The 22,980-nt window shown below is 49.9% G+C and overlaps 2 protein-coding genes across 5 annotated transcripts in view; one reads left to right on the forward strand and one right to left on the reverse strand.

The window, feature by feature from the left end:
* Positions 1 to 22,980, reverse strand: part of rg (A kinase anchor protein rugose) — a 317,271-nt gene that overhangs the window by 90,843 nt on the left and 203,448 nt on the right. The gene's annotated exons all lie outside the window — the stretch shown is intronic.
* On the forward strand, positions 15,457 to 18,240 carry mab-21 (nucleotidyltransferase mab-21). Its single transcript, XM_089567007.1, has one exon. The coding sequence runs from the start codon at positions 15,478 to 15,480 to the stop codon at positions 16,729 to 16,731; it is 1,254 nt and encodes a 417-aa protein (XP_089423133.1). The 5' UTR covers positions 15,457 to 15,477; the 3' UTR covers positions 16,732 to 18,240.

The following is a 22,980-nucleotide window of genomic DNA, read 5'->3' on the forward strand; positions in this document are numbered from 1 at the left end:
AAAGAAAGGGGTTGGGGGCGTAAGCGCTAGAGCAAACACTGTCACTTGGCTTCGGGCCTATAAGACAACACGCTACCTGAAGTGACGGCAAAGTGACGGCAAAACGACGCCTGGTTGAGTGATACGAACGAACTCTTTGATGTTCGATGAGATCTTATTTTGGGACGGAACAAATACGCTATCTAACAAGTAAGCCGTCCGCCACGACAGTACATGTTCCCAAGACGAAAGAATTCGAACTCTGGTAAAGTAATTTAATTATTAGAGCCATTAGTGTGAAACACACACGGGTCGTTCATGTAGAGGAAGCGTCAGAAGTCCCGAGGCCACAGGATCTGCTTTTGAACCCAGCACTGAGTCATCTGCGTCATCGCCGAGCCTCAAAGCTTCTTTAGGTAGCAGGAATCGGCACACTCACTCATGAGTGCACTCATTTCCACTCACTCACACTCACGTCTCTGAGTGTGAGTGATGCGAGTGCGAGTGTTCGTGAGTGTGAGTATGAGTGAGTGGATGCGAGTGCGAGCGGCCGTGAGTGTGAGTGCGAGTGAGTGGATGCGAGTGGGAGCGGCCGTGAGTGTGAGTGGATGCGAGTGCGAGCGGCCGTGAGTGTGAGTGCGAGTGAGTGGATGCGAGTGCGAGCGGTCGTGAGTGTGAGTGAGTGGGCGTGAGTGCATGTGAATGGACGTGAGTGCATGTGAGTGGGCGTGAGTGCATGGGAGTGCATGTGAGTGAGCGTGAGTGGACGTGTGGTTGTGAATGTGAGTGGTTATGAGTGGTCGTGAATGTGAGTGGTCGTGAGTGTGAGTTGTCGTGAGTGGATGTGAGTGGTTATGAGTGCGAGTGGTCGTGAGTGTGAGTGAGGGGATGTGAGTGTGAGTGGTTGTGAGTGTGAGTGGATTTGAGTGGTTGTGAGTGCGAGTGGTCGTGAGTGTGAGTGAGTGGATGTTAGTGTGAGGGGTTGTGAGTGTGAGTGGTTGTTAGTGCGAGTGGCCGTGAGTGTGAGTGAGTGGATGTGAGTGTAAGTGCTTGTGAGTGTGAGTGCATGTGAGTGGGAGTGGTCGTGAGTGTGAGTGTCAGTGAGTGCATGTGAGTGTGAGTGTGAATGAATGTGAGTGGCCGTGAGCGTGAGTGGTTGTGAGTGTGAGTGGTTGTGAGTGCGATTGGTCGTGAGTGCGAGTGTGAGTGAGCCACTCCTCATGGTGCCGACCTATGAGCAGGATAGACGAATCCTACTCACCTCTGAACACCTAGCCGTCTTGAGTATCAGAATATACCGCTGTAAAACGGACCCTGCGGCCTGGGAACTTTTGGCGCACCCTGTACGACATCTGCGTCACTGCGAAAAATTTCTATCGCGGTTGCGTCTCAAGCTCTGCAAGCGCCTTGAACGCCGTTGCAGAGGAAGAGCGCGTACGCTGATGCGCCAGCGCGCGAACTTCAGCACTACAGCTGACCACGTGAAAACAGGGAGGGTTCTCGATCCCCGGAAAGACCCGGAGTTTGACGCGTCAAAACTACACAAAAAAGAGAAAGAGGCGACCACAGAGACCAAGAGAAGAGACCAAGACGCGCATAAGCTTCTTTTCTCGGACCACGGACGGCAGAAGCCCCGCACACGCCGCGCATGTATAATACGCGGCCGCAGAATTAGGGGGTGCCTCCGGTCTCGAGCGTCGAGAATCGATCGGCACGCGCGACGAGGTTTCTGTTTGCCTTCCCGCTCAAAAAGACAGATCAGGGAGGAGGAGGAGAGGCGCCGCGAGTAGACGCAAGAAGTTACTCGGCCCCCCAGCGGGGGGGAGGGGGGGGGGGGGGTGTGGAGCGCACGCAGCCAGCAGCAGAGTTCCCGCTCGCGCCAATGCATGACGGGGTAACAGCAGCAGCAGCAGGACAGGGAACCGAGTGAGAGTCAGCTCAGCCGTTCGTTGCCTCTCGCGCGTGCAGCGGCGAACGGCACCGGCAGCGCGCAGGTTGGGGCGACTGGGCGGCGGGGAATTCGTGCGCCCCGGCGGCGGACGAGGGGTCAAGCGGACAGCCAGCGCAGGAGGGGGCACCACTAGGAGGGGGAAAGGGCAAGAAGCAGTCCAGCGGGGCACTACTACCCGCGGAGATCGCGGCGGGGGGCTCTGCAAACATGGGCGTGCTCCCACTGAGAGCCCCCCCGCCCCTCCCCATCCTTGATCGCCGCGATGCTGCGCGGATGATGCCCGTGCTGCCGCAACCGCACGCGTTCCTTTCTCCCTCGGACAGCGCGGACAGCGATCGGAGCGGGGCGCCTGGGTGCCTGCATGCGCGTGTGTGTGCGCGTGTGCGCGAGTGCACAAACGCGGAGATACGCGGGCTACCAGAACACGCGGCGAGAGAGAGATAGAGGAAAAAGGAGAGAGTGTCACGACGCGGCCGCAACAGCCGGCTCGCGCACGCGCGCGCCGTCACATAACGGGCTGCTAATTCGCCCAGCGGTGTCGTCGCGAAGGGGCACTTGTTAGCGCGCACCTCCCCGCAACCTTCCTCCTCCTCCTGTCATTATGACATATTCAACGGCGCTGCTGCGAGTTCGGCATCAGCGGTTCATTTAGCCGCGCATACCCCGCATGCGCGACGGAGAGAGGGAGAAAGATCGAGAAAGTAAGCTTTATTTAGGGGAGGGGGTGGGAGCTTACCGTGGGTGTAAACACACGCGGGCAGGTGATAGAAAAAAAAAGTACATGGAACAAAAAAATTAATAAAGCCTTGGTGCACTAATTCGGCAACGTCCCCTGTTATCAAGCGTGTTTTTTATACGTTGCATGCATATTCCTCCTGTGCACATTATTTCTGATAAAACTACGTGCGTTACCCACCGCTAGTACAGACAGTAAGTTCTAGACAAAACGTCTCACTGCACTCGTAACGAAGCTTACGAAAACAAGAAACCCCAGAACCATCCAACAGTGCTCAGTACCTTTGTCTGCAGGACAATCAGTACGAAAGCACGGGCGCTCGCACAAATATGAACGAATACGAACCGTCGTTGAAACAGCTGCGCGATACTGAAGATACCTCACGCAATTTCTCCTCCGAGCAACGACACAAAGCAAACAAGCCAATGCCAGCAATTCCTTATTGCCACATTGAAGGCAACACAGCGCTGGGCTCAAATGAGAACAGTGAGCCCGTTTCGTTGCTGCGTGGAGTATGGCAGGCGAGAGCGGAGGAGTGGTCAACCGGAAGGTGGCTCCCACGGGAAGATGCCGGAGGGTGACTAGCAGCATAAAACTACACCTGGAAGCGGTGGCAGGTGGCGTGCGAGGAGCTTAGATCAAATTTCGCATTACCGACTACAGTAATCGTCCGTCATTTTTTTCATAAACAACGGCACGCTGACTGAGCGAAATGCCAAAGAAGCAATAACTGTGCCGTTTGCGGACATACAAACGGATTATTCAGCTCTCCCAATCAGTGACGCAAGGATGATCAATTGCCCGTTGTTCATTCGGTATGCGTGCAGCTGCCAGCTTCTGAAAACTGCAAAGTAGAACTTCCAACAAAGTAGAATGCAACATCGCGCGGGATATGAGGTGTGTCAAAGTGGAAAGGTCTAAATTTCAACCACACGAGATCAGTGCTGATAGTGAGAGCAACACATAAACGATATGACAAACAATTCAAGCCATACTTCCAGTCCTTCGTGAAAGCCGCGTAATAACTGGTATACACTCGCAGTAAGCATATCTTCCATGATCTTGCTATCTTTTAATGACAAGTCGGTATTTTGTATTCGCTGTATTGATGATGATGGTGAATTTTCATGGCGCAAGGACATCATCTGTTGCCAAAGAGCGCCATGGCAAAAGGTTTTTCTTTTACTCAAGGTGGGGTCAAAGACCCATTTTCCAAGCATTTGACCCTACGGAAGCCGAGCACCAGGTAGGGGAAAGCTTGTATCCACTGTATCACCGGCGGGTAACCCGGTGGGACAGGGGATCGAACCCAGCACCTCCCGCATGCGAGGCGGGTGCTCAAATGGCTAGGCCACCGCTGCGGTATAGTTCGTTGCATCGGAAGCGGTTAGTTGCTCGTCCCAAAGGCAGTCCCCAAGGCTCTTACGGCGCCACGGATAGCCTCTACACGAATGACGCGTTTGACACTTTTTTCTTTAGCTTAATTAAGTACTACTCAGCACATAGGCCAGCGCCGCAGAGCCTCTTCAATGCGCACCGAGGATCAGACAGCCCAATCCATCAACCGGAGCAGCAGCTACAGCCCAAGGGGAACAGTAACCGTTGAGAACCTAGGCAGAGGAGCTTCACTCGGTAACTATAATAAACCAGCTCGCGGTAGCCGCGCACGCGGTAACCGTGGGACGCCTCGCGCTGCATAGCAAAAGAGCGGCGCTGGCGGAACTCTCCGTTCCGTTTCCAGCGGGACCCGGAGGCGGGGGAGGGAAGATGGGGGGGGGGGGGGGGGGAGCTGGCCGGTGCGCCAACCCTTCCTCGCGCGAACGCTTGGCACAACAACAGCCGGCATGAGCAGTTGTACTTTGTGGGCTTCTCTCTCCGACCGCTGCCAAAGAAAAGAAGGTGCCGGTGGGAGGTGTGCGCTGCCCCGCTGCTTGAGAGTCGGTGGCGGCAAACTGGGACGCTCCGCCCCCCCGAGAGAGAGTGCGCGCACCCGTTGCAACAACAGCCGGGACCGCACGTGTATACGTCGGTCGGGGCCAACGGCGGCGGCGTTGACGCTGCGATCCACATACGCTATAGGTGCACCTCCTCTTCGCAGTGAGTAAAAAGTGGGGGGTCGCAAGCTGCCGCCCGCCCACCAGCACGTACCTATACGGCGACGAGACGCAATGTGCCGGCCTCACCTCTGCGGAGGGGGGGGACTTGGCAGGGGAGTCGGCAGAGTTGGCTGCACCTCAACTCACATACTTCAAGTCCTAATTGTATGCACAACGACACCGCGTGCAGGCAGTTTGAAATAGGGACGTGCCATCGCGGAAAAACGGCCGCGATTAGTACTTCTCCACAGGACAGGGGTTCGTTCCACTCGAAGAACAGCAGCAAAAAAAGACCAGACAAGCAGCCGTTTTTTCCAGAGCTTGCGCGAACCCCAACTTCCAAGGTAACACACGCTGCAGGATTACCTTCTTGGAGGAAACTCCGTGAAGCGTTGTTATACCGCCTGATGCCTTCGCATCGCTCGCTTCGGACCGCCACGTCAGCCGCACAAGGAAACATGTCGAATGATAATTCGTCGCCGGAAAGCTTTCGTCACTCGGCATTAGACGCGCTCGCGACAAAATGCTCTCACACGGCTACGCGAATGGCAAGAAGGGGGCGCTGAGGTAGTACGCCGGAAAGGCGCATTATACTACACGAGCGCTCTCCGTTGCTTCCGTAGCTTGAAAGAAATGGAGGTGAAAAAAGCACCCTCAGAGCACGCGTATGTTTTTCCTGGTTAGCCTGCATGCTTCTGTTTTCATCTGACTACATTCATCCATACTGATGTATAACGTAACACTATGTTCCCTGCAACTGGCCATGCTCTGCTCGTGCGTCAGGTGAAACCAAAAATGTATGTATAATATATTAACCTTCACAACTTCCCTACTACTTCAGCAAGGAGGAAGCGGCCATGTGCTGGCACAAATACATGAACTCTTGCGCCCCACGAATTTAACTAGTAACTCCCAGCCTCGAGCTGTACTCGTCATGGGACGCTGTACCAATATCGCTAATGACGAGTCACATTCGTCGAAGCCGGCGCTCTTTTGCTTTCACTAACAAAGAGAAGATATAACTGATCCATATATAGATTTCGGTCCGCGCTTTCAACACTATAGAGCAAGATAATTTACAGAAACAATCTTGTTTTGGCCTATGATGTGCATCTGGCTTTACAACGGTGATTTAAAAATGACAGCACGCTTGAGTAATGCAGGCGGTAGCTAGCGATGTTTATCGGAAACGGACCGTTTCTTGCAGAAGATCGGACAGTGCAGATGATGAAGCCATCGAGCATATGTCTCCTATACAGAGTATACCTTTGCATACATGAGTGCGAAACGGACTCCGACGAGGGCCAGAGTGAAGACGATGACGCACTAGTTATAAACCTTGTCTGCGCTAGTACGGAGCAACATCTACGCAGCTGACACTTTCTTTAAGTGCGTCCGTTGAAATATATACTGCGCATTTCCGAACACATGACCTCATAACTATTGCAGACACTGGGAGAAAGCATGTCTGAAAACAGCTATTTGTTTAAAACATTTAAAGCTAATAAAGTTGAGGGACCAGACCCACAATATATTTGAGGAGTCAGAAGTACACGAGAAAAATTATAACCAAGTAAAAACAAAACAAAATTTTATACGTTTTGTTCGTAAATGACTTGGAGGTTAACAGGTTGATTCATATCATAATAGTCGCACAATGAGCAGCGAAGGCCGGAGCGACGCTGTATGGAGAGCACATGCGATCTTCGCCCTTAAAATGACCGTGTACAATCGGGGACAAAAGTTTGCGGGACGTGAGTTCTAGGAAAAACGTTCATTATAGCCCCGCCTCGCTATACCCAGTCGCCTGACATTGTTACCGGAGGAAAGAACATTTAGGCCTTTAATACCTTCATGAAATGTCAGGCGACTGGGTACCGAGGTGGAGCTACAAGAAACGTTTAACTTTTGTCCTCGATAGTAAATTCAAAAACTCTTAATATCTACACTGACACGTTATACATAAAGTTTACAGAAATATGCTACACAAAAATCCCTCCCTCCGCCCTCCTTCATTTGTTTCGAGCCCTCCCAGAATAATTTTATGGCTACTTTCTTTAGAGACAGCAGAATAATAATTAAAAAATGGGCCACGCCGTTCAAAGCTATCACTTTGTGCAACTGTAAAGCAATACGGGTAAATCGGTGGACCTGGAAATATACTAGCACCCAAGAAATATCGGCGTTCCACTTCAGTAATCTCAATTCAGGAGCGTAAGCATTAGTAGGGATTCGGGACAGCGCATAGCCAGTTCCGCTGAGCCTAACGGTCGATAATGCTCCAATGACAGCTACTCGGTCATACTCTATTTTTGAATGTCTGAATGTTCAAAGCCACCAGCCACGTGGCGCGGTAGCCAACGGGACTAGAAGCGCCTGTTCCGAATTTCTAGTAATGTATACACATCCTCAACTTTTTTTCGTTACAGCAAGCTATCTTTATTTCATTTCAGAAATTATATTACCGGCAATTATTTTGCATGAATACGTTCACAACTGCACTGATATGCGAGTCTCAGAACGCGCAGCATGCAGGGAAGCGGTGATAAGGGCGCAAGCATGTATAGGGGCGCATACAGGGGCATGCATTCCAGCTTTATAGAGTGCACAGGCAGGCGGACAGCCTCAAGCGAGCCGAAACGCTGCTCCCGATCATCAAGGCTTTAAACTGCTTGAACTACTGCTTTCAAGGTTTCAGTCTAAGGAATTGCCAACCGAATAGCAGTGTAAAAAGCATAATCCAATGCTGCACATTTTTTGGTCTCTCTCTCTCTCTCTCTCTCTCTCTCTAACACACACACACACACACACACACACACACACACACACACACACACACACACACACACACACACACACACACACACACACACACACACACACACACACACACACACACACACACACACACACACACACACACACACACACACACACACACACACACACACACACACACACACACACACACACACACACACACACACACACACACACACACACACACACACACACACACACACACACACACACACACACACACACACACACACACACACACACACTAGTAATTCGTTGTTAATTAGCGCTGTCGGGTTTTATGGCGCGCGTATAAGCGGCTAAGGCCATCATGCACGAAGCACCATAAAAAGTGTGTTGTATTTCAAAGAAATAAAAGGTTTAGAAGTTGTTAAAGACATTTCCTTCCGCTAAGAACAGCCTCGCATTAGAAATCATCAACAGCGTTGCCTTCTAATAGCAATCAAGGATGGAAAGAAATGTGTTCGTAAAATACAGTTAACTGCTTTTTCCGCACTGCTGCTCAAATTTTGTACACGCTGATGTAGTATCGGGAATAAAATTACCTGAACCCCCCAATGTGTCAGTATCGACACCGGGACAGCATCGTATACAAGGTGGTGCAGTGCGGCACGGTTCGGAACTTGGAGAGAGGCCAGCGCCTATTGGCCCCGATAGCACATACAATGAGATTTACAGTGACGACGTATCCGAATTCTTCCCAAATAGGTCTTATTTTTTTCGCGAGTATGAAGGTAGAGGCAAGATCTGTGCGACCAATGTGAAGGCTGCATAAAATAGCTTCATTGAGACGTGCTTGGCGCCTGTATATATGACGTCCATTCGCCCAGTATCGGCCTTACCAGATGGAACTTGAGAACTTTTGTCACTCTTAGTTTGACACTTGTTTATTAGCTTACCCTCTACTAACTTTATATACTCTTTGTAGGACATGCTTACTTTTTGAGCTATCCTTTGAGCTCGAGAAGCAAACTACAAGTCAGCTCTTCCCTCGACGCTTATATACCGACACGGCTCGGTACCCAGCATAATCCTATTGCTTGTCCTTGTGTTCTGGCTCTTGTTATACCATGGATGACGTGTCCTATCAGGAGTTTCACTGCATTTATGGTGTGTAGTGTTTTCAGTATACTTAGTGTATCAATGTAGATAATACTGTTTTCAATGCCCTCGTCTAGTAGTAGGTTCAGATTTAAGGGGGTTTAACGTCCCAAAGCGACTCAGGCTATGAGGGGACGCCGTAGTGCAGGGCTCCGGAAATTCCGACCACCTCGGGTTCTAACATCGCACAGTATACATGGGGCTCTAACATCGCACAGTATACATGGGGCTCTAGAATTTCGCCTCCATCGAAATTCGACCGCCACGGCCGGGATCGAATCCCGCGTTTTCGGGTAAGCAGCCGAGCGCCTTAACCACTGAGCTACCGCGCTGACACCTCGTCCGGTATTATCTCGATAGCAACAAAGACGGAATATAATGTGCTCAGTTGGGTTTTATGGCACATATATATATATATATATAGGCAACGAAGTCCACTATGCACCAAACGCAAGGTTAATGTGTCTGCACTGTGGGAATCAAGCTTTTTCTTTTTAAGAGCGCACAATTTGTTTAGAAGCTTTGCTTTTTTTTAAAACACCTAAAAACACGGGAAATGTCAACGAGTTCTTTCTCCCGAGAGGAGTGCGCAAGGGTGCACCGAGATGTGCTCATCATAAAATTGCGGGAAATGGCTGTTCCTCAGTATACCGAGTTTTGTGCAGAACATAAAACGTGGCAATTGGCGAGCCGATATCCGCAACATTCACATTATGCTTCTCTTGTTTTTCAGGATAAAGTTGCTTGTGTGCCCAAAGAAAAGGCGCCATAAAATAACTTCAACGAAACCTTCTCGGTGTGTCCGTGACTTCCGTTCTGCTATATATGATGGACTTTACCAGGTGTAGCTTATTATTTACCTTATTATTCCAGCTAGTCTGCCATTCATCCATCAACTTACACAGTATAAATGGGGGAACGGGTTTCTGGAAAAACTGTATTTCTTAATGTTTTCATACGAAATTTTTGAGCATATAGAAATAATTTTACGACCACCCTCACAAGATTTTCTTGTCATAGCTGCAGAAAATTGTTTTCTAATTTATATTTTTTCCTCTGAATCTAAAACGCTGCAGAGTTAAGAAAATGTGGCAGAAGGCTGGTTCAACATTCATTGCGTTCGTATACTTACGTGCTATAGGTCAAGACATCCCCCCAAATTTTTTTCGCTAAGCACAACATTTGGTTTTGGATTTTTACGATGCAGTGCCCGTGTACGTACGTATCTAGAGTGAGATGAAAATTTCATGCAAAAATTAAAAAAAGAAAGTAAATCTGAAAAACAATGAACGGGGTCAAAATACATAAAATAGTCGTGAAGAAATCTGCTCCGCAAGGTAAGCGTCTATGCAGTAACAGAGAAAAACGCCCATTGTCCGAGAGTTTTCCTGCAATGCACACCCACCGGTTTACGAAACAATCCGTTCACAGCATTTCACAGTGGATTTAAGCAAGGAAACTTCAGCGCAGCATAGAAAGCGATGCGTACAAGAACAACAACAGGAAAATCATCTTTTTGACATTTCTTAGAATCTAAGAATCTTAATGAATTCATGCAATACTTGTAGGGAAATTTCCTTCTTCCGAGCTTGCTCAGCACAGACGTTGGCTCTCTCATTGCCGCTTGCATACCAGCATGACCTGTGACCCAGCAAAGTCTTGAGTCCCCGTGCAGTGTATGCTTCCCATGCTAAGCGTTAAACTGAATTTCTGATACGTCCCGCTAGGAAATCTGTATAGATGATGCTCTTCTCGATGTTCTGATTCATTGATCTTCCTACAGCTACACAGAGAGCGCAACATTTGACAGTAAAAGTGATGCAGACTTCGGTACCCTTATTACTTTTTCCCAGTTATACCTAGCACTACGGCACGGAAGAACGTTCGTGGCAAAAAGTGGTTTCAAACTACCTACAGCATTCCTTCGAAGGCCTGGTGCCTGCGGATCCTTTTGTTGTGCAGGGTTCAATGAGCCTGGTGGAGTGCCTCAATCGCGGTTTCCCCGGCGCTAATGCAGCCTTCTCGGTGGACATTGTGGACTTGTTTTATTCTGTGCCCCATGACGAACTTTTTATTGCTGTGCGCGAATTAATTGAAAGATCAGGGACAATTTCCTTCCAGAATAAGTGTGGCATCACTTTAGAATCCTTCCTCGAACTTTTAAAAGTTTACTTGAATTAAACCAGCGTTGTGGTGTGTGCCTTCTTTGTTCTTGTCTTGCGTCTATTTTCGCTGGTTACCTTTATATTGCAATATGAACCAACTAGCCCAGCAGTTTGCACTCCTGAACTAGCACTAAAACATTTCCGACGTAATTTGCTGTTTGTGAGCGGTCTCTATAAAAATCTGTGTAGTCCATTGTTAATGTATTGCTACATATTCTTAACATCACTCGACAGTAGAAACTTATGCGTACTGCGGTCCGCATATGGTTTCCGCTAGGAATTAGAACCTTCTGAAGTTCTCGATTTCCATAGCAACTTTTACGCGCCTTAGCCTCATATCATCACGAACATAAAACTTATAGGTGTATACTACAAAATATTTTTGTTTTTATGTGTCCCACGCCCTTACGCCATCCAAAATAGGTGAAATGTTGACATAAACACTCGTATACAGCGGATGCGGCATTTACACAGTTGCAAGAATTTGCAGATTTATTTACAGTCGCACGAAGCAATAACTCTGAAAGGCGCAGCTGGAATATCTGTGGTTCCAGCGATCTTAAAGGAATGGTTGTGCCAGATGCACTGTGAATGCCGGGATGTTCAGGTTTCCGAAGCACAACCGAAGTCCCAAACTCTTACACGACTACCTACGGGATGCTTTGAGACTGGCCCAGCTCCGCTGGCGCAAGTTGCAAAGCTTCCATACACTCAAGAGCCAGGAAAATGCGAGTATACTTATATTTGGGGAAATTCTACTCGCCCACGTTGCCTCGGCTCCTATACTCCAGCACAGCCCCGACTCGCATGGGAGAGTATACTTGGAGTGGCACAGGCGTTGAGTTCTGAACAAAGATGATGACGCAAACGACTCATTAAAGACGCCCCGCACATACTCAGCCAACGAGTAGGTCGCATAGTGTAAAATGAACCTACCCAGTGATGCCGAAGGAGTGGGAATCGCCACAGAAGAAGCCACGGAGCATTTGCTCATACAGAGCACCAGCGCAATATATATACTTTCACTCGCTTACTAGGTGGTTCATGTCGCGCCAGGATGTTAGCTGGCCTATAACATTTGATGCACGTAAAACTGAGGTGTAACCGGTAAAAGTCTAAGAATGAGGGGCATACATGTTCCCTCTACTGGAGCAATAATTTCTTTTCCGCGAATCCGCAACCCGTAAACTATACACTCCATGGCTGTGTATACGTATATACTCCTCCTGTAACATTCAGTGTGGCTGAGATAGCCGAACGCTACACGAAGCCTGCCCTGAAAAGACCTCTCCGAAGTCTGTGGCTCGGCGTTCATCTATAATTTGGCCTCCTGCTAAGACAGTTTCCTACACCACGCATGCAAAATTCATCACTCGTTTCGTCTGCTAGATCATCACATGCGCCTCATTACTATCTGCATGCTCACTGCTGCTGCAAATTTTCGCATGTACACCACCACCTTTAATGACACTAAATGCGATGGCGTTTACTGACATGTGTACAATGGCATTTGAAAAACGAAATGTGAGGCTTTTTATAGCAATAAATCAGATTGTGTGCAGCGTCGAATTGGAACTTCCGTTGAAACTGATGTTCCCACCTGTTCAACCCATCTCTTGCAGCGATTTTTTTATTATTTTTTTTTTCGGAAATAACGCTATCATCCAGGCATGTTAGCACCCCTCTGAGACCAGGTATGTCCCCGTGCTACTATGGCCTTTAGTGGGCGATTGCGAAAACTAGTTTGATTTGAAATGCATGACATCTCCAAAAAAAATATGAAGGGAGAAAATACAAATTAAGAAGCCGACTGGCCATTCCAAAAGAGGACCTCACACAGTATATGCACTGTTACGACCCATCTTGAGACCCGAGATGAAACGGAGGGAGATTCAACGTAGCGGCAATTTTGACGGGTCGTTTGACTTCAACTTGACCCCACGATGACCTAACGAAAAAGGGTGACTTTCCGGGAAGTGGCCGACGAGGCTCTTCCCACACTCGGCTCGGCGAAAACGACCTCCCCTTCGAGAAGCAACCGACGACAGGAGAAGAAAGGGTGTCCCTCGTCTTGAAAAAAAAAAAAAAACCCGGAACGAATCAGAGGAAGCCTGCGCAGCTGCGGCTGTGACGTCAACAGGAGACAATGCTATAGGAATGCGGACTTAGCCATCTTCCTCGCCAGTTCCCACGTGCGGACTCTCCACAGGTGTCTTGGCCAGCTGCGTCTGTGACGTCATCCTGCTACACCTGTGTTTGATGGACGCGAGCGGCCAAGTCAGTGCTACAGTGGTGCGGACTCATCTTCATCCTCGCCAGTTCCCACGTGCGGGCTCTCAACAGGTGTCTTGGCCAGCTGCGTCTGTGACGTGTGGTGGCGATCTTTTGTGCCATGATGAGTTACCGCCTAGTGAGGGGGCTCAACAGGTCTTCGATGGCGGTGCTAGTGCCGATCTTTTGTGTCGCGATGGATTGTCGCCTGGTGAAAGGGCGGAGCCTAGGGCTATATAACCTGCGACCAAAGTGGGCACGAACGCTCTGGACCTTCGGTAATAGGTTCATCCAGTGTGGCTCTGAACCTTGGGTTATAGGTTCATCCATTGGCTCTGAGCCTTGGGTAACAGGCTCATCCAGACGCTCGACGCTATGAACTCTTAACTTTTGATTCCTTGTTCTTCTTTTTGTAAATAAGTGTCTCAGTTTCTTGCCATTAAATCTGCTTGTTTTTGTAATCCCCAACTTAGAAGTTCAGACCATTCCTTCATCCCGGACGAGCCCCCTTGGTGCAAAAGCAACTGGCCACGCTACCTCGAGCCGCAACAACTGGTGGCAGCGGTGGGATCTGCTACCTTGCGTCTCGACAGCACCGAGAAGTGGGAGGAATGTCGAGTTAAGTGTGCCAGTTTTCAAGCTTCTAAGCGGCGTACTAGGACCGGAGAAAGAATGCAATTGCTTACAGGTTGCCATCTATTGATTAAGAAGCGAGAGATAGAAAGGAAGGAAAAATCGCCGGACACTTCTCCAAATAGTCCTCCTGTGTTGGAGACCAATGCGACCTGTGAGGAGACATTGAAGAATTTTTGCAGTTGCTCGAAAGGCGAGGAAATCATTGGCAGTTGTACGTGCCACTCCAATACGAAAGCGAACTGCCAGTTTGTACAAAAGAACCAATTATGTCGTTACTTCTACAATGATGCTGAAAATGTCTTATGGGGATCATCAGTACAGGGGAAAACTATTTATAACAAAAGGGAAACTGACGCTTTTCATTCATACCCACGATTAATGACTGGCCGGACGAAGATGTGTTCCCTTTTACATTGGAGCTTTCTGCAATGCGATGAGTCTTAATACGCAAGTTAATTCACCGATGAGTGTGCGACGCGAAAAAGTGCAGCGTTACGTGTTTACAGCCAGCGACTTCGCGGCCAGAACCTAACGGCGTGACACCTGCATATGATGCTGAAACTCGGTGTATAAGAATCGTTTTCATGCTTAATCCTTTCCCTCAATAGACGGTAAAAATTTCCACATGAACACGCCGATCGTGCGAGCCCTTCGCCGCTGATGCGGCATTTGGCGTCTTGAACACTTATGCCACTGCTTTCTACACATGACAGACAGGCAGCGATCTAAATCAACAAAAACGGCAGCATTACCTCGGTGTCAATGTATCTGTACGCACACGGCAGCAAGCGGGCAGGATGTACATGCAGAGTAGCGAGCGCGCAGATTTACACGCATACATGCATGCATAACAAATTACCGCTGGTCTGCGCGCTCCAGTGCTTCTTTTCTGTGAGTTTTAAGATGGAGTATAGCATCGAAAGTCATACGATGGACAACGCACACCCATGGTGGTTATCCGACGCCAGTCGGCTGAACTCTGCAAGAAATGCCCGCTATTTAGATTGCAAAAGTACAAGCCCTGCAAGCGGGTGGGCGCTTCCTTTGCAGCATATAACGTTAACGATATCGATAGTGAACTGTATAGAAGGGTCAAATTCCACAGGCAAAATATTGCAAACGGCCAATGAAACTAAGTACTGCAGACACGCCGAGAGCAACAAAGAGGCAGGCCGCACGCTGCGACCTTCTTGATGAGTTTACTCAAACGGACACGCCAGCCAATGACGTAACGCCGCGGGGCACACATATAAACGAATAATCGCAGCAAAGATGACACACATGAAAACCGATACGGACGGCCACAAAGTACCAAATGCGGGACAATGCACTCATGAGAGAGGGAAATTCGACGCAAACAATTTGCTGCTGAAGATGCGTCGCATGCTGCGTCAAGTGATGTGCCAAAATTAACCAGAACAAGCACAAAGCAAAACCGCTGCGGGGGAAAATCAGCCTATATATGTGTAATCAATGAGACCACGTACAGGTTTAGAAACGAAAGACACGCTCAGCTTCCACGAAAATTCATCATCGTGAAGAAACCACGCTGAACACGAGACGCACTCTGCATGCAGCGGGCGGCGCAGTCCGCGTCGCATAGCGGCGACGAGCGGAATGACGAGCGAGCTGCGCCGGCGAGGAGCTTAGCGCGGAGAAGAGCGCCGGCGCGGAGGCAGAGGAGGAGGAGGGATCCCCCGGCGCAGCCACGAAGGCGGAGCCATGGGCGGAGCGGGCCGGTCGTTCGGCCTCGCCCGCGCCGCTGCCTCCGCCGCCGCTGCGCCGAGGCCGCCGTCGCAGCACCACAGTACGGGCAGAGAGCAGAGGCCGAGCGAAGTGGCCACGGCGGCCGGCGACCGGCACAGCGGTAGCAGCAGCATGTTGGTGCCGTCGGATATGATGGGCGCCCAGTCCAAGCTCCTCTACCAGCTGAACAAGTTCTACGGCGAGCGCGTGCAGACGCGCAAGGCGGCCGTCGCAAAGACGCTGCGCGAGGTGTGCCGCGTCGTGCAGGACGTGCTCAAGGAGGTCGAGGTGCAGGAGCCGCGCTTCATCTCCTCGCTCAACGACTGCAACGGCCACTACGAGGGCATGGAGGTCATCTCGCCCACCGAGTTCGAGGCCGTGCTCTACCTCAACCAGATGGGCGTGTTCAACTTCGTGGACGACGGCACACTGCCCGGCTGCGCCGTGCTCAAGCTGAGCGACGGCCGCAAGCGCTCCATGTCGCTCTGGGTCGAGTTCATCACGGCCTCGGGCTACCTGTCTGCGCGCAAGATTCGCTCGCGTTTCCAGACGCTGGTGGCGCAGGCCTGCGACAAGTGCAGCTACCGGGACAGCGTCAAGATGCTGGCGGACACGAGCGAAGTGCGGCTGCGGATCCGCGAGCGCTACGTCGTGCAAATCACGCCGGCCTTCCGCTGCGCCGGCCTATGGCCGCGCTCGGCCGCCCACTGGCCCGTGGCGCACATCCCGTGGCCCAACCCGAACCTCGTGGCCGAGGTCAAGGCGGAGGGCTTCGACCTGCTCTCCAAGGAGTGCGCCACCCTGCAGGGCAAGCAGTCGTCCATGGAGGGCGACGCCTGGGTCCTCTGCTTCCTGGACGCCGAGAACCGACTCCTGTCGGGGGGCTGCCGTCGCCGCTGCCTCAGCGTGCTCAAGACCCTGCGCGACCGGCACCTGGACCTGCCGGGGAACCCGGTGTCCGCCTACCACCTCAAGACGCTGCTCCTCTACGAGTGCGAGAAGCACCCGCGGGAACTCGAGTGGGACGACGCCTGCCTCGGGGACCGGCTCAACGGCATCCTGCTGCAGCTCATCTCGTGCTTGCAGTGCCGCCGTTGCCCGCACTACTTCCTGCCCCACCTGGACCTCTTCAAGGGGAAGTCGGCCGGCGCGCTCGAGAACGCGGCCAAGCAGACGTGGAGGCTCACGCGGGAGCTGCTCACGAACCCCAGGTCGCTGGAGAAGCTCTGAGCTACCGCGGGGCGCGACGAGGCGCCCGTGGAAGCCAGTGACGGTGCACGGCACACGCAACTCGCGTCAGTGCGCTCCGCGACTCCAGCTCCAGGATTGTCCAGCGACACCTCCACCGGGATGGAACCGGAGGCTACGGTGACGACTGCACACCCATCCTGCAGTGCTTCCCAGCGAAGTACGGCCGTGTCTCCCGAGTGCGAGAGTAAATGCAGCGGTGGCCGACGGGGCGCCCTGCCGCGCCGTGTGCGAGTGCGCTCTCGTCGACCTGTGTGCGACGGCGATGGATGAACGCGACTGGAAGGACACCGTGGTGTTGTGGCCTGAACCTTCCGAGTTGGCGCTCCGCACGCCCGCTGTAGGTATTTATTGTCGAACTCTTAGCATCCCCGTGCTGACTGTATGTCGATGTACACATAGGTCCCCGCGCAAGACTAGTCCCGAATACACTCAATGTCTGAACCTACAGGTCACTCTGATAGTAGCCGCACGCGGCGTAAGAATGGTTGTTTGTGCATGAGCCTCCTTTCGCGTTCTTGGGAGGGGCTTAGGAAAAATAAAAGGCTACAGGAAAGCAATCAATGTCACGCAATAGATGTCAGTGCGTTGACCTCGGCAACGACAAGACAATAAACACCGTGGTTCCATGCCTAAGGCTATCGCAGCATGACAGGATAAAGTTATGACCCGAGCATTAATATGATGTCGCACCCTTCTCCTCGCAAAACTGGCAGCGGTTACAACAAAGTGCTTTTCTATTAATCCCTGCGTTGTGTAGCTATCGCGCAATTTCACAACTTAGGGAGCAACGGCGCAGTAAAACGTCTGGATGGGCTGCATCAACTCAGCTTCCTGAAAAAGAGGATTCGTTCTGACAGAGCCATGGCAATTGACAATTAGGCTTTTAATTAGAAGTGAGCACGCAGGAACAAACTGAAGCAGCCCATTTTTTCGGTCCCTTGCATGGCACACAATCCAACATTCTAGCCTCAATCCGAAAGCCAGACGCGCGGTCATAGCGAGGTGCAAACGCGCACATATATGAGCGCCGCTCAAGCTGTTTACGACACGAACCGGCCGCTTGTCGGGGACCTGACTCGAGCAAGTGACTGGGCGCGTGGAAGCTGCCACGACCGTCAGCCAATCACGGCGTCCACTCGAAAAGCGTGAACTAATGGGTTGAGATGTCAAATTTCCTTTTCGTAATCGGCGCTGCCCCGACAACGACGCTATAAGGAAACGGGAGAAGTATGTCGCGGATATGAACTTTAGGAACCCTTCAAATTAAATGTGTCACGCCTTCGCCAGCGAGTTCACATGCTGCACGAGACATTCGTATACCGGCCCACTATTTAGAGCCATGGGATTACATGTCGCTAAAGAAGAGTGACAAGATGACACTGCTCTCACTTTTCGTAGGCGCAGAAGCAACTTTTAACGAGCAGCGTACCAAGAACTGAAGGCTTGTGCCACGATGAGGACCGCTTGATCATTTTGCCCCCCCCCCCCCCCCCCCCCCCGTAAAAAAAAAGAAAGCGTATCTTCTATTACATGTCCTATTTTGCCGTCCTGCACGGGCTTAGCGTTCAACTGCGACAGCAAGGCTGTTATTGTTATTGGTTACGATTACTATGGTTGTCGTTACTCTTTTTAAGAACAAAGAGTAGAGTGACGGTAGATTGCTTTTTTTTTTTTCAAATGCTCCTTATACACACGGAGGAACAGAAGCGGTGACGACCTCTATACAGTTGTAAATAAACCAATGCCAACCATTTCCCCCATCCTGCTATGTTTCGCAGTAGCGTTCATAAGACTATAGGACGCAAGCCTGTAATTATGTGCCGCGCGATAATCATGCGCGGTCAAGTTAGAGAGCATTAGAAAAGAATATGGAAATAGGTGTCTAGCTGTGCATACACAAGCGTATTTTGAGAGGCCAAGGGGGAAAACAAAACTGTGTGGAACTGTTTTCTATCACTGTTGTCTTGACGTGTCCTCGTGTTGACATCTGCCCGGTTTGTTGTGAAAAAAAAAAAAAATATAAAAAAAAGCAATGCCAGAGAAGAAAAATAAACTGGTTAGCCACATACTACATGCCTTCAGTCCATATCAGATACGTGTCGGGGTTTCTGCTGCTAAGCAGACTTCCAAGGACAGCTGGTCAGCTAAGTCAAGACACTTAGCTGATAGGTGTCAAGACACTTATCAATAATGAAACAGAGGCCTTACTACCTGCTTAAGAGTGAAATGAAACCTGACTCACTGTATTTCACATGCCTGTGCACGTTAGCTCAACCTCTGCCAATCTAAAGTAAATGCGCGACACGGAATTCATTGGCGACAGAGGCACTTTATCCGTCCTACATGTGGCAAGACTTCCACGAACGTGCAAGAGTATACCGAATTGTGAGAAAGCGTGAGAAGGAAACTTGCCAAAGAAGACGTGTAATTTGCCTGTGCCTGTCAAAATGCGCCAGACTCTACATGTCCATGTCATTTTGTAGAGTGCCATGATGGGTTCTATATGCGCCAGTTCCCGCAAGATACAACATTAAAACGAAACAGCACGCGCAGTTACAATCGCGTGACAGAACCATGCACTGTCAAAACGTCTCGCCCTCTCCCAGCCATTCTCTCCAACTAAAAACTTAAACAAGATATAGGCCGATGAGAGAACCACTCATCCATCATGCTACAGCCATCATGCTTCTAATAATTGCTGGGGGCACATGAAACTGCACAATGTGTTTGAAAAACGAATGAATGAGCCGTTTACTTAAAAAGGGAAGTTAGAGGGTAATGCTCTGTAGAGGCCATTGATCTTAGCGTATTTTTGTCAGACGACGTTAGCTCCGGCTCTGGTCAGCGCACGAAATTCCTCGTCATCAATGGTTATACCACTTTTGGCCATCTCCAGTGGAAGTCCGAGCAACGCCAAACTATAGCTGGTACAGATCGGCACGACATATATACAGCCGAAATCGCAGTTAGTCCGCAACGAAGCCCTAAAGTGCGACAGAATTTGACTTTCTGACAAACATCAATGACTGAATGCCATGTGCTGCCCAAACACGAAGACACAACGCGGAGCCCAGGATGAGTTCTCGATTGAGCGTTCGGCAGTGAAAAGTCGGAGCTTCTCTATTCGATAGACCTACGCGTTTTTAACGAGTATTTCAAGTGGACGGTGGTTAATGGTAAAGTCAGTTTGACGTGACTGTGCATGCATAGTCAGGGGGCTCGGAAAGCACCCGAAAAGACTGGGGAATGGATCGAGAAAACAATCGTTATGAAATAGAGGCCCGGCTGCTCGCAGATATCTCTCGCGCATATGGGAACGCATGTGCCGGACCACGAATGCTGTACAGCGAAGTTTAAAGGGCCAAACTGAAATTGGCCCGCATCCATATACGGTACCACGTTATGATCACGAAGAGACCACTCTTGCCGAAAACGGAGCGTTTATAAGCTATAGAAAAGACCAAAAAACAAAATACTACACGTGTCGCCATCACCGGCCGATTTCGCAGGTAAACTGAGCGAGTCAACGGCACTTTTTTTTTTTTTTTTTTGGGGGGGGGGGGGGGGGGGCGGATCCCGGACGCCATGCTACACCACCATTCACATCAAAACGGTGATCCCAGAGTCCTTTTCGGTGCAGACTTCACGGGTTTTAATACAGAGGTGGGGAAATTTTACAAACTCAATGTTCTTAGCCATAAATGCGTCTTTTGCTGCCGGAGAAACGATAGTATAGCCACAGAGTGATACAGAATCCTGTTTTGCTAATAACAAGAGCTGTAATCAGTGTCCACTTGATGTTAGTTGCGAACTACCTCAGCCGATATAGATAGCTTCCTTTTACAACAAAAGGTTACTACACTGCACATGGTCTATAATGCCGGCTAGTTATGCGCATATTGCTGGTATAAGACTATTAAACGGAGCGCTATGGCAAGGTTCAACAACAACATGCGGACGCTATCCTGAATAATCAAAGCTCTCTTCATTGGCACGCCGATACCAGTTTTCATACGCTCCCACAGACTATAGATCTGGTACGATCGATGTTGACTGAATAGCTCTCACAAACTTCTGCTCCAACATATTCTTTGGGTACACGTCTGTGTGCGTTTGCCGAAAGCACGGTAAAATGATCCGGGAACGAGTGCCAATTTGTGCGCGCGTCTGTCAATAAAAGTAAACTTTTCTTGAATAAGGCTATTCCACACTCCTTAATCCCCTCTCAAAAAAACAAAACAAAAAAAAAACAAGTTTCAAAGCATTCGCCACAAAATCATGAGCTGAGCGGCAGCGAGAGTGCAGAAAGTGTTTGCATGGTATTTTACATTCCTCTACTGGCCTTACAAAAGAAGTTTTAGACAGTCTATAGAGTGTCTATAGACAAAAGTCTATAGGCAATACAAATGCCATAGACAGTCTATAGACAATCTATAGATTTATGGCCATACACTTTTAGTAGACTTTTGTCTATAGACAGTCTACAGACTATGAATAAACAAAAAGCAATATCTATAGGCAGTCAACAGAATCAATAAGACTGCCTATAGACCATTTTTATAAGGAGCGCGCACACATAATATGTGACAATGTAAAGCAGACATACCTTAACAAAGCAATTAAGCCTCGAAATACTGGCATGTTGCATGCTGCAAGGCACGTCGCATATGCGTAAAGAATCAACTGTATGGTACACAGCAGCATGGGAACATATAGCCGCGAAGGCGACATAAAGGGAAAATAAAAACTACGAGATTCCGTGTGCTTTAGGGGCTAGCTGCAGGCGCCTTTGACGTTGCCTTTACAGCGAAGACGGCGTACCATATTGCATCCATGATACAAAACCCTTACGCGAACTACGCTCGAGCTATGGAAGCAACACACAAATGTGCTTTTAATTTTCGAAGGTAACAAACATTTTGCCAAGCGACAAGATTGGTTTGGTTTGGTTTATTGGGGTTTAACGTCCCAAAGCGACTCAGGCCCCGCTCCGGAAATTTCGACCACTTGGGGTTCTTTAACGTGCACTGGCATCGCACAGTACACGGGCATCTAGAATTTCTCCTCCATCGAAATTCAGCCGCCGCAGCCGGGATCGAACCCGCGTCTTTCGGGTCAGCAGCCGAGCGCCGTAACCACTGAGCCACCGCGGCGGGGCGCCAAGCGACAAGAACAATCCAAATTATTCTCCTGCAACTGCAGTTAATACAAATTTACTAAAGCACGAGAACACACGATATGGCTTCCCACACATGCAGCTCGGCATCCCAGCAATGATAAACATCGCGAAGATTACGCGAGGCCCTATCACTCGCCATCGCGCGACGCAGAGAGCGTAGCAGTGAGAGCAAGGAAGAGCCAACAGCCGGCCCGGATAGGAGCCGGCCATCTTGGATCGATATAAGGGAGCATCCTCCCGGCCAGCCCGTCATGGCTGCGAATACACACGCAAGCCTATACAGGCTAAGGGGAGCTGCGCGGTCCGTCGAAAAGGAGTTCGTACTCGCGTTCTTCCCCGCAAACTTAGTCATTCAGAAAAGATAGTTTAGTTTAGTTTAGTTTATGGGGTTTAACGTCCCAAAGCGACTCAGGCTATGAGAGACGCCATAGTGAAGGGCTCCGGAAATTTCGACCACCTGGGGTTCTCTAACGTGCACTCACATCGCACAGTGCACGGGCCTCTAGAATTTCTCCTCCAAAGAAATTCTAGTCGTCGCGGCCGGGATCGAACCCGCGTCTTTTGGGTCAGCAGCCGAGCACCATAACCACTGAGCCACCGCGGCGGCGTTCATTCAGAAAGAAACAAAAATAATTAACGTAAACAAGAAAACCTCGCGCACGAAGAGGACTCCCCAATAACGAAACATTATCTTTTTTTCATATATATATTTACCGCTCGCTATACATTGTATTTCTTAAAAGAAAACATTCGACAGAAGTCTGTCTGGTTGGGAAATTTAATGTTAGGAGAAGGCCATGGACTGCAGCCCATGGACTGCGGCCATGGGCTGCGGCCATTGACCCGCAGGTCCTCCACACAGGGGCTTAAAAAGCCAAGCTGCGCTCGCCCGTAGTCACACCGTGAAGAAGGGGCCGAGCCGGTCCCGAAACGTCGTGTTTTTCCTGTATTTTACTTGGTTGGCGTCACTTACCTTCTCCTAACATTGTATTTCTTGGTTTCCAAAGCATGTCTTTTTTCCTTTTAGCCGAACGAACCGTGCAGTATGT

The sequence above is a fragment of the Amblyomma mixtum genome, chromosome 1 (genome assembly GCF_055824585.1).
Source record: "Amblyomma mixtum isolate Tamu chromosome 1, ASM5582458v1, whole genome shotgun sequence".
NCBI lineage: Eukaryota > Metazoa > Arthropoda > Arachnida > Ixodida > Ixodidae > Amblyomma > Amblyomma mixtum.

What these genes read in the sequence shown, in the direction of transcription:
- mab-21 (XM_089567007.1), top strand. Translation starts at nt 15,478, where the DNA reads ATGGGCGGAGCGGGCCGGTCGTTCGGCCTCGCCCGCGCCGCTGCCTCC.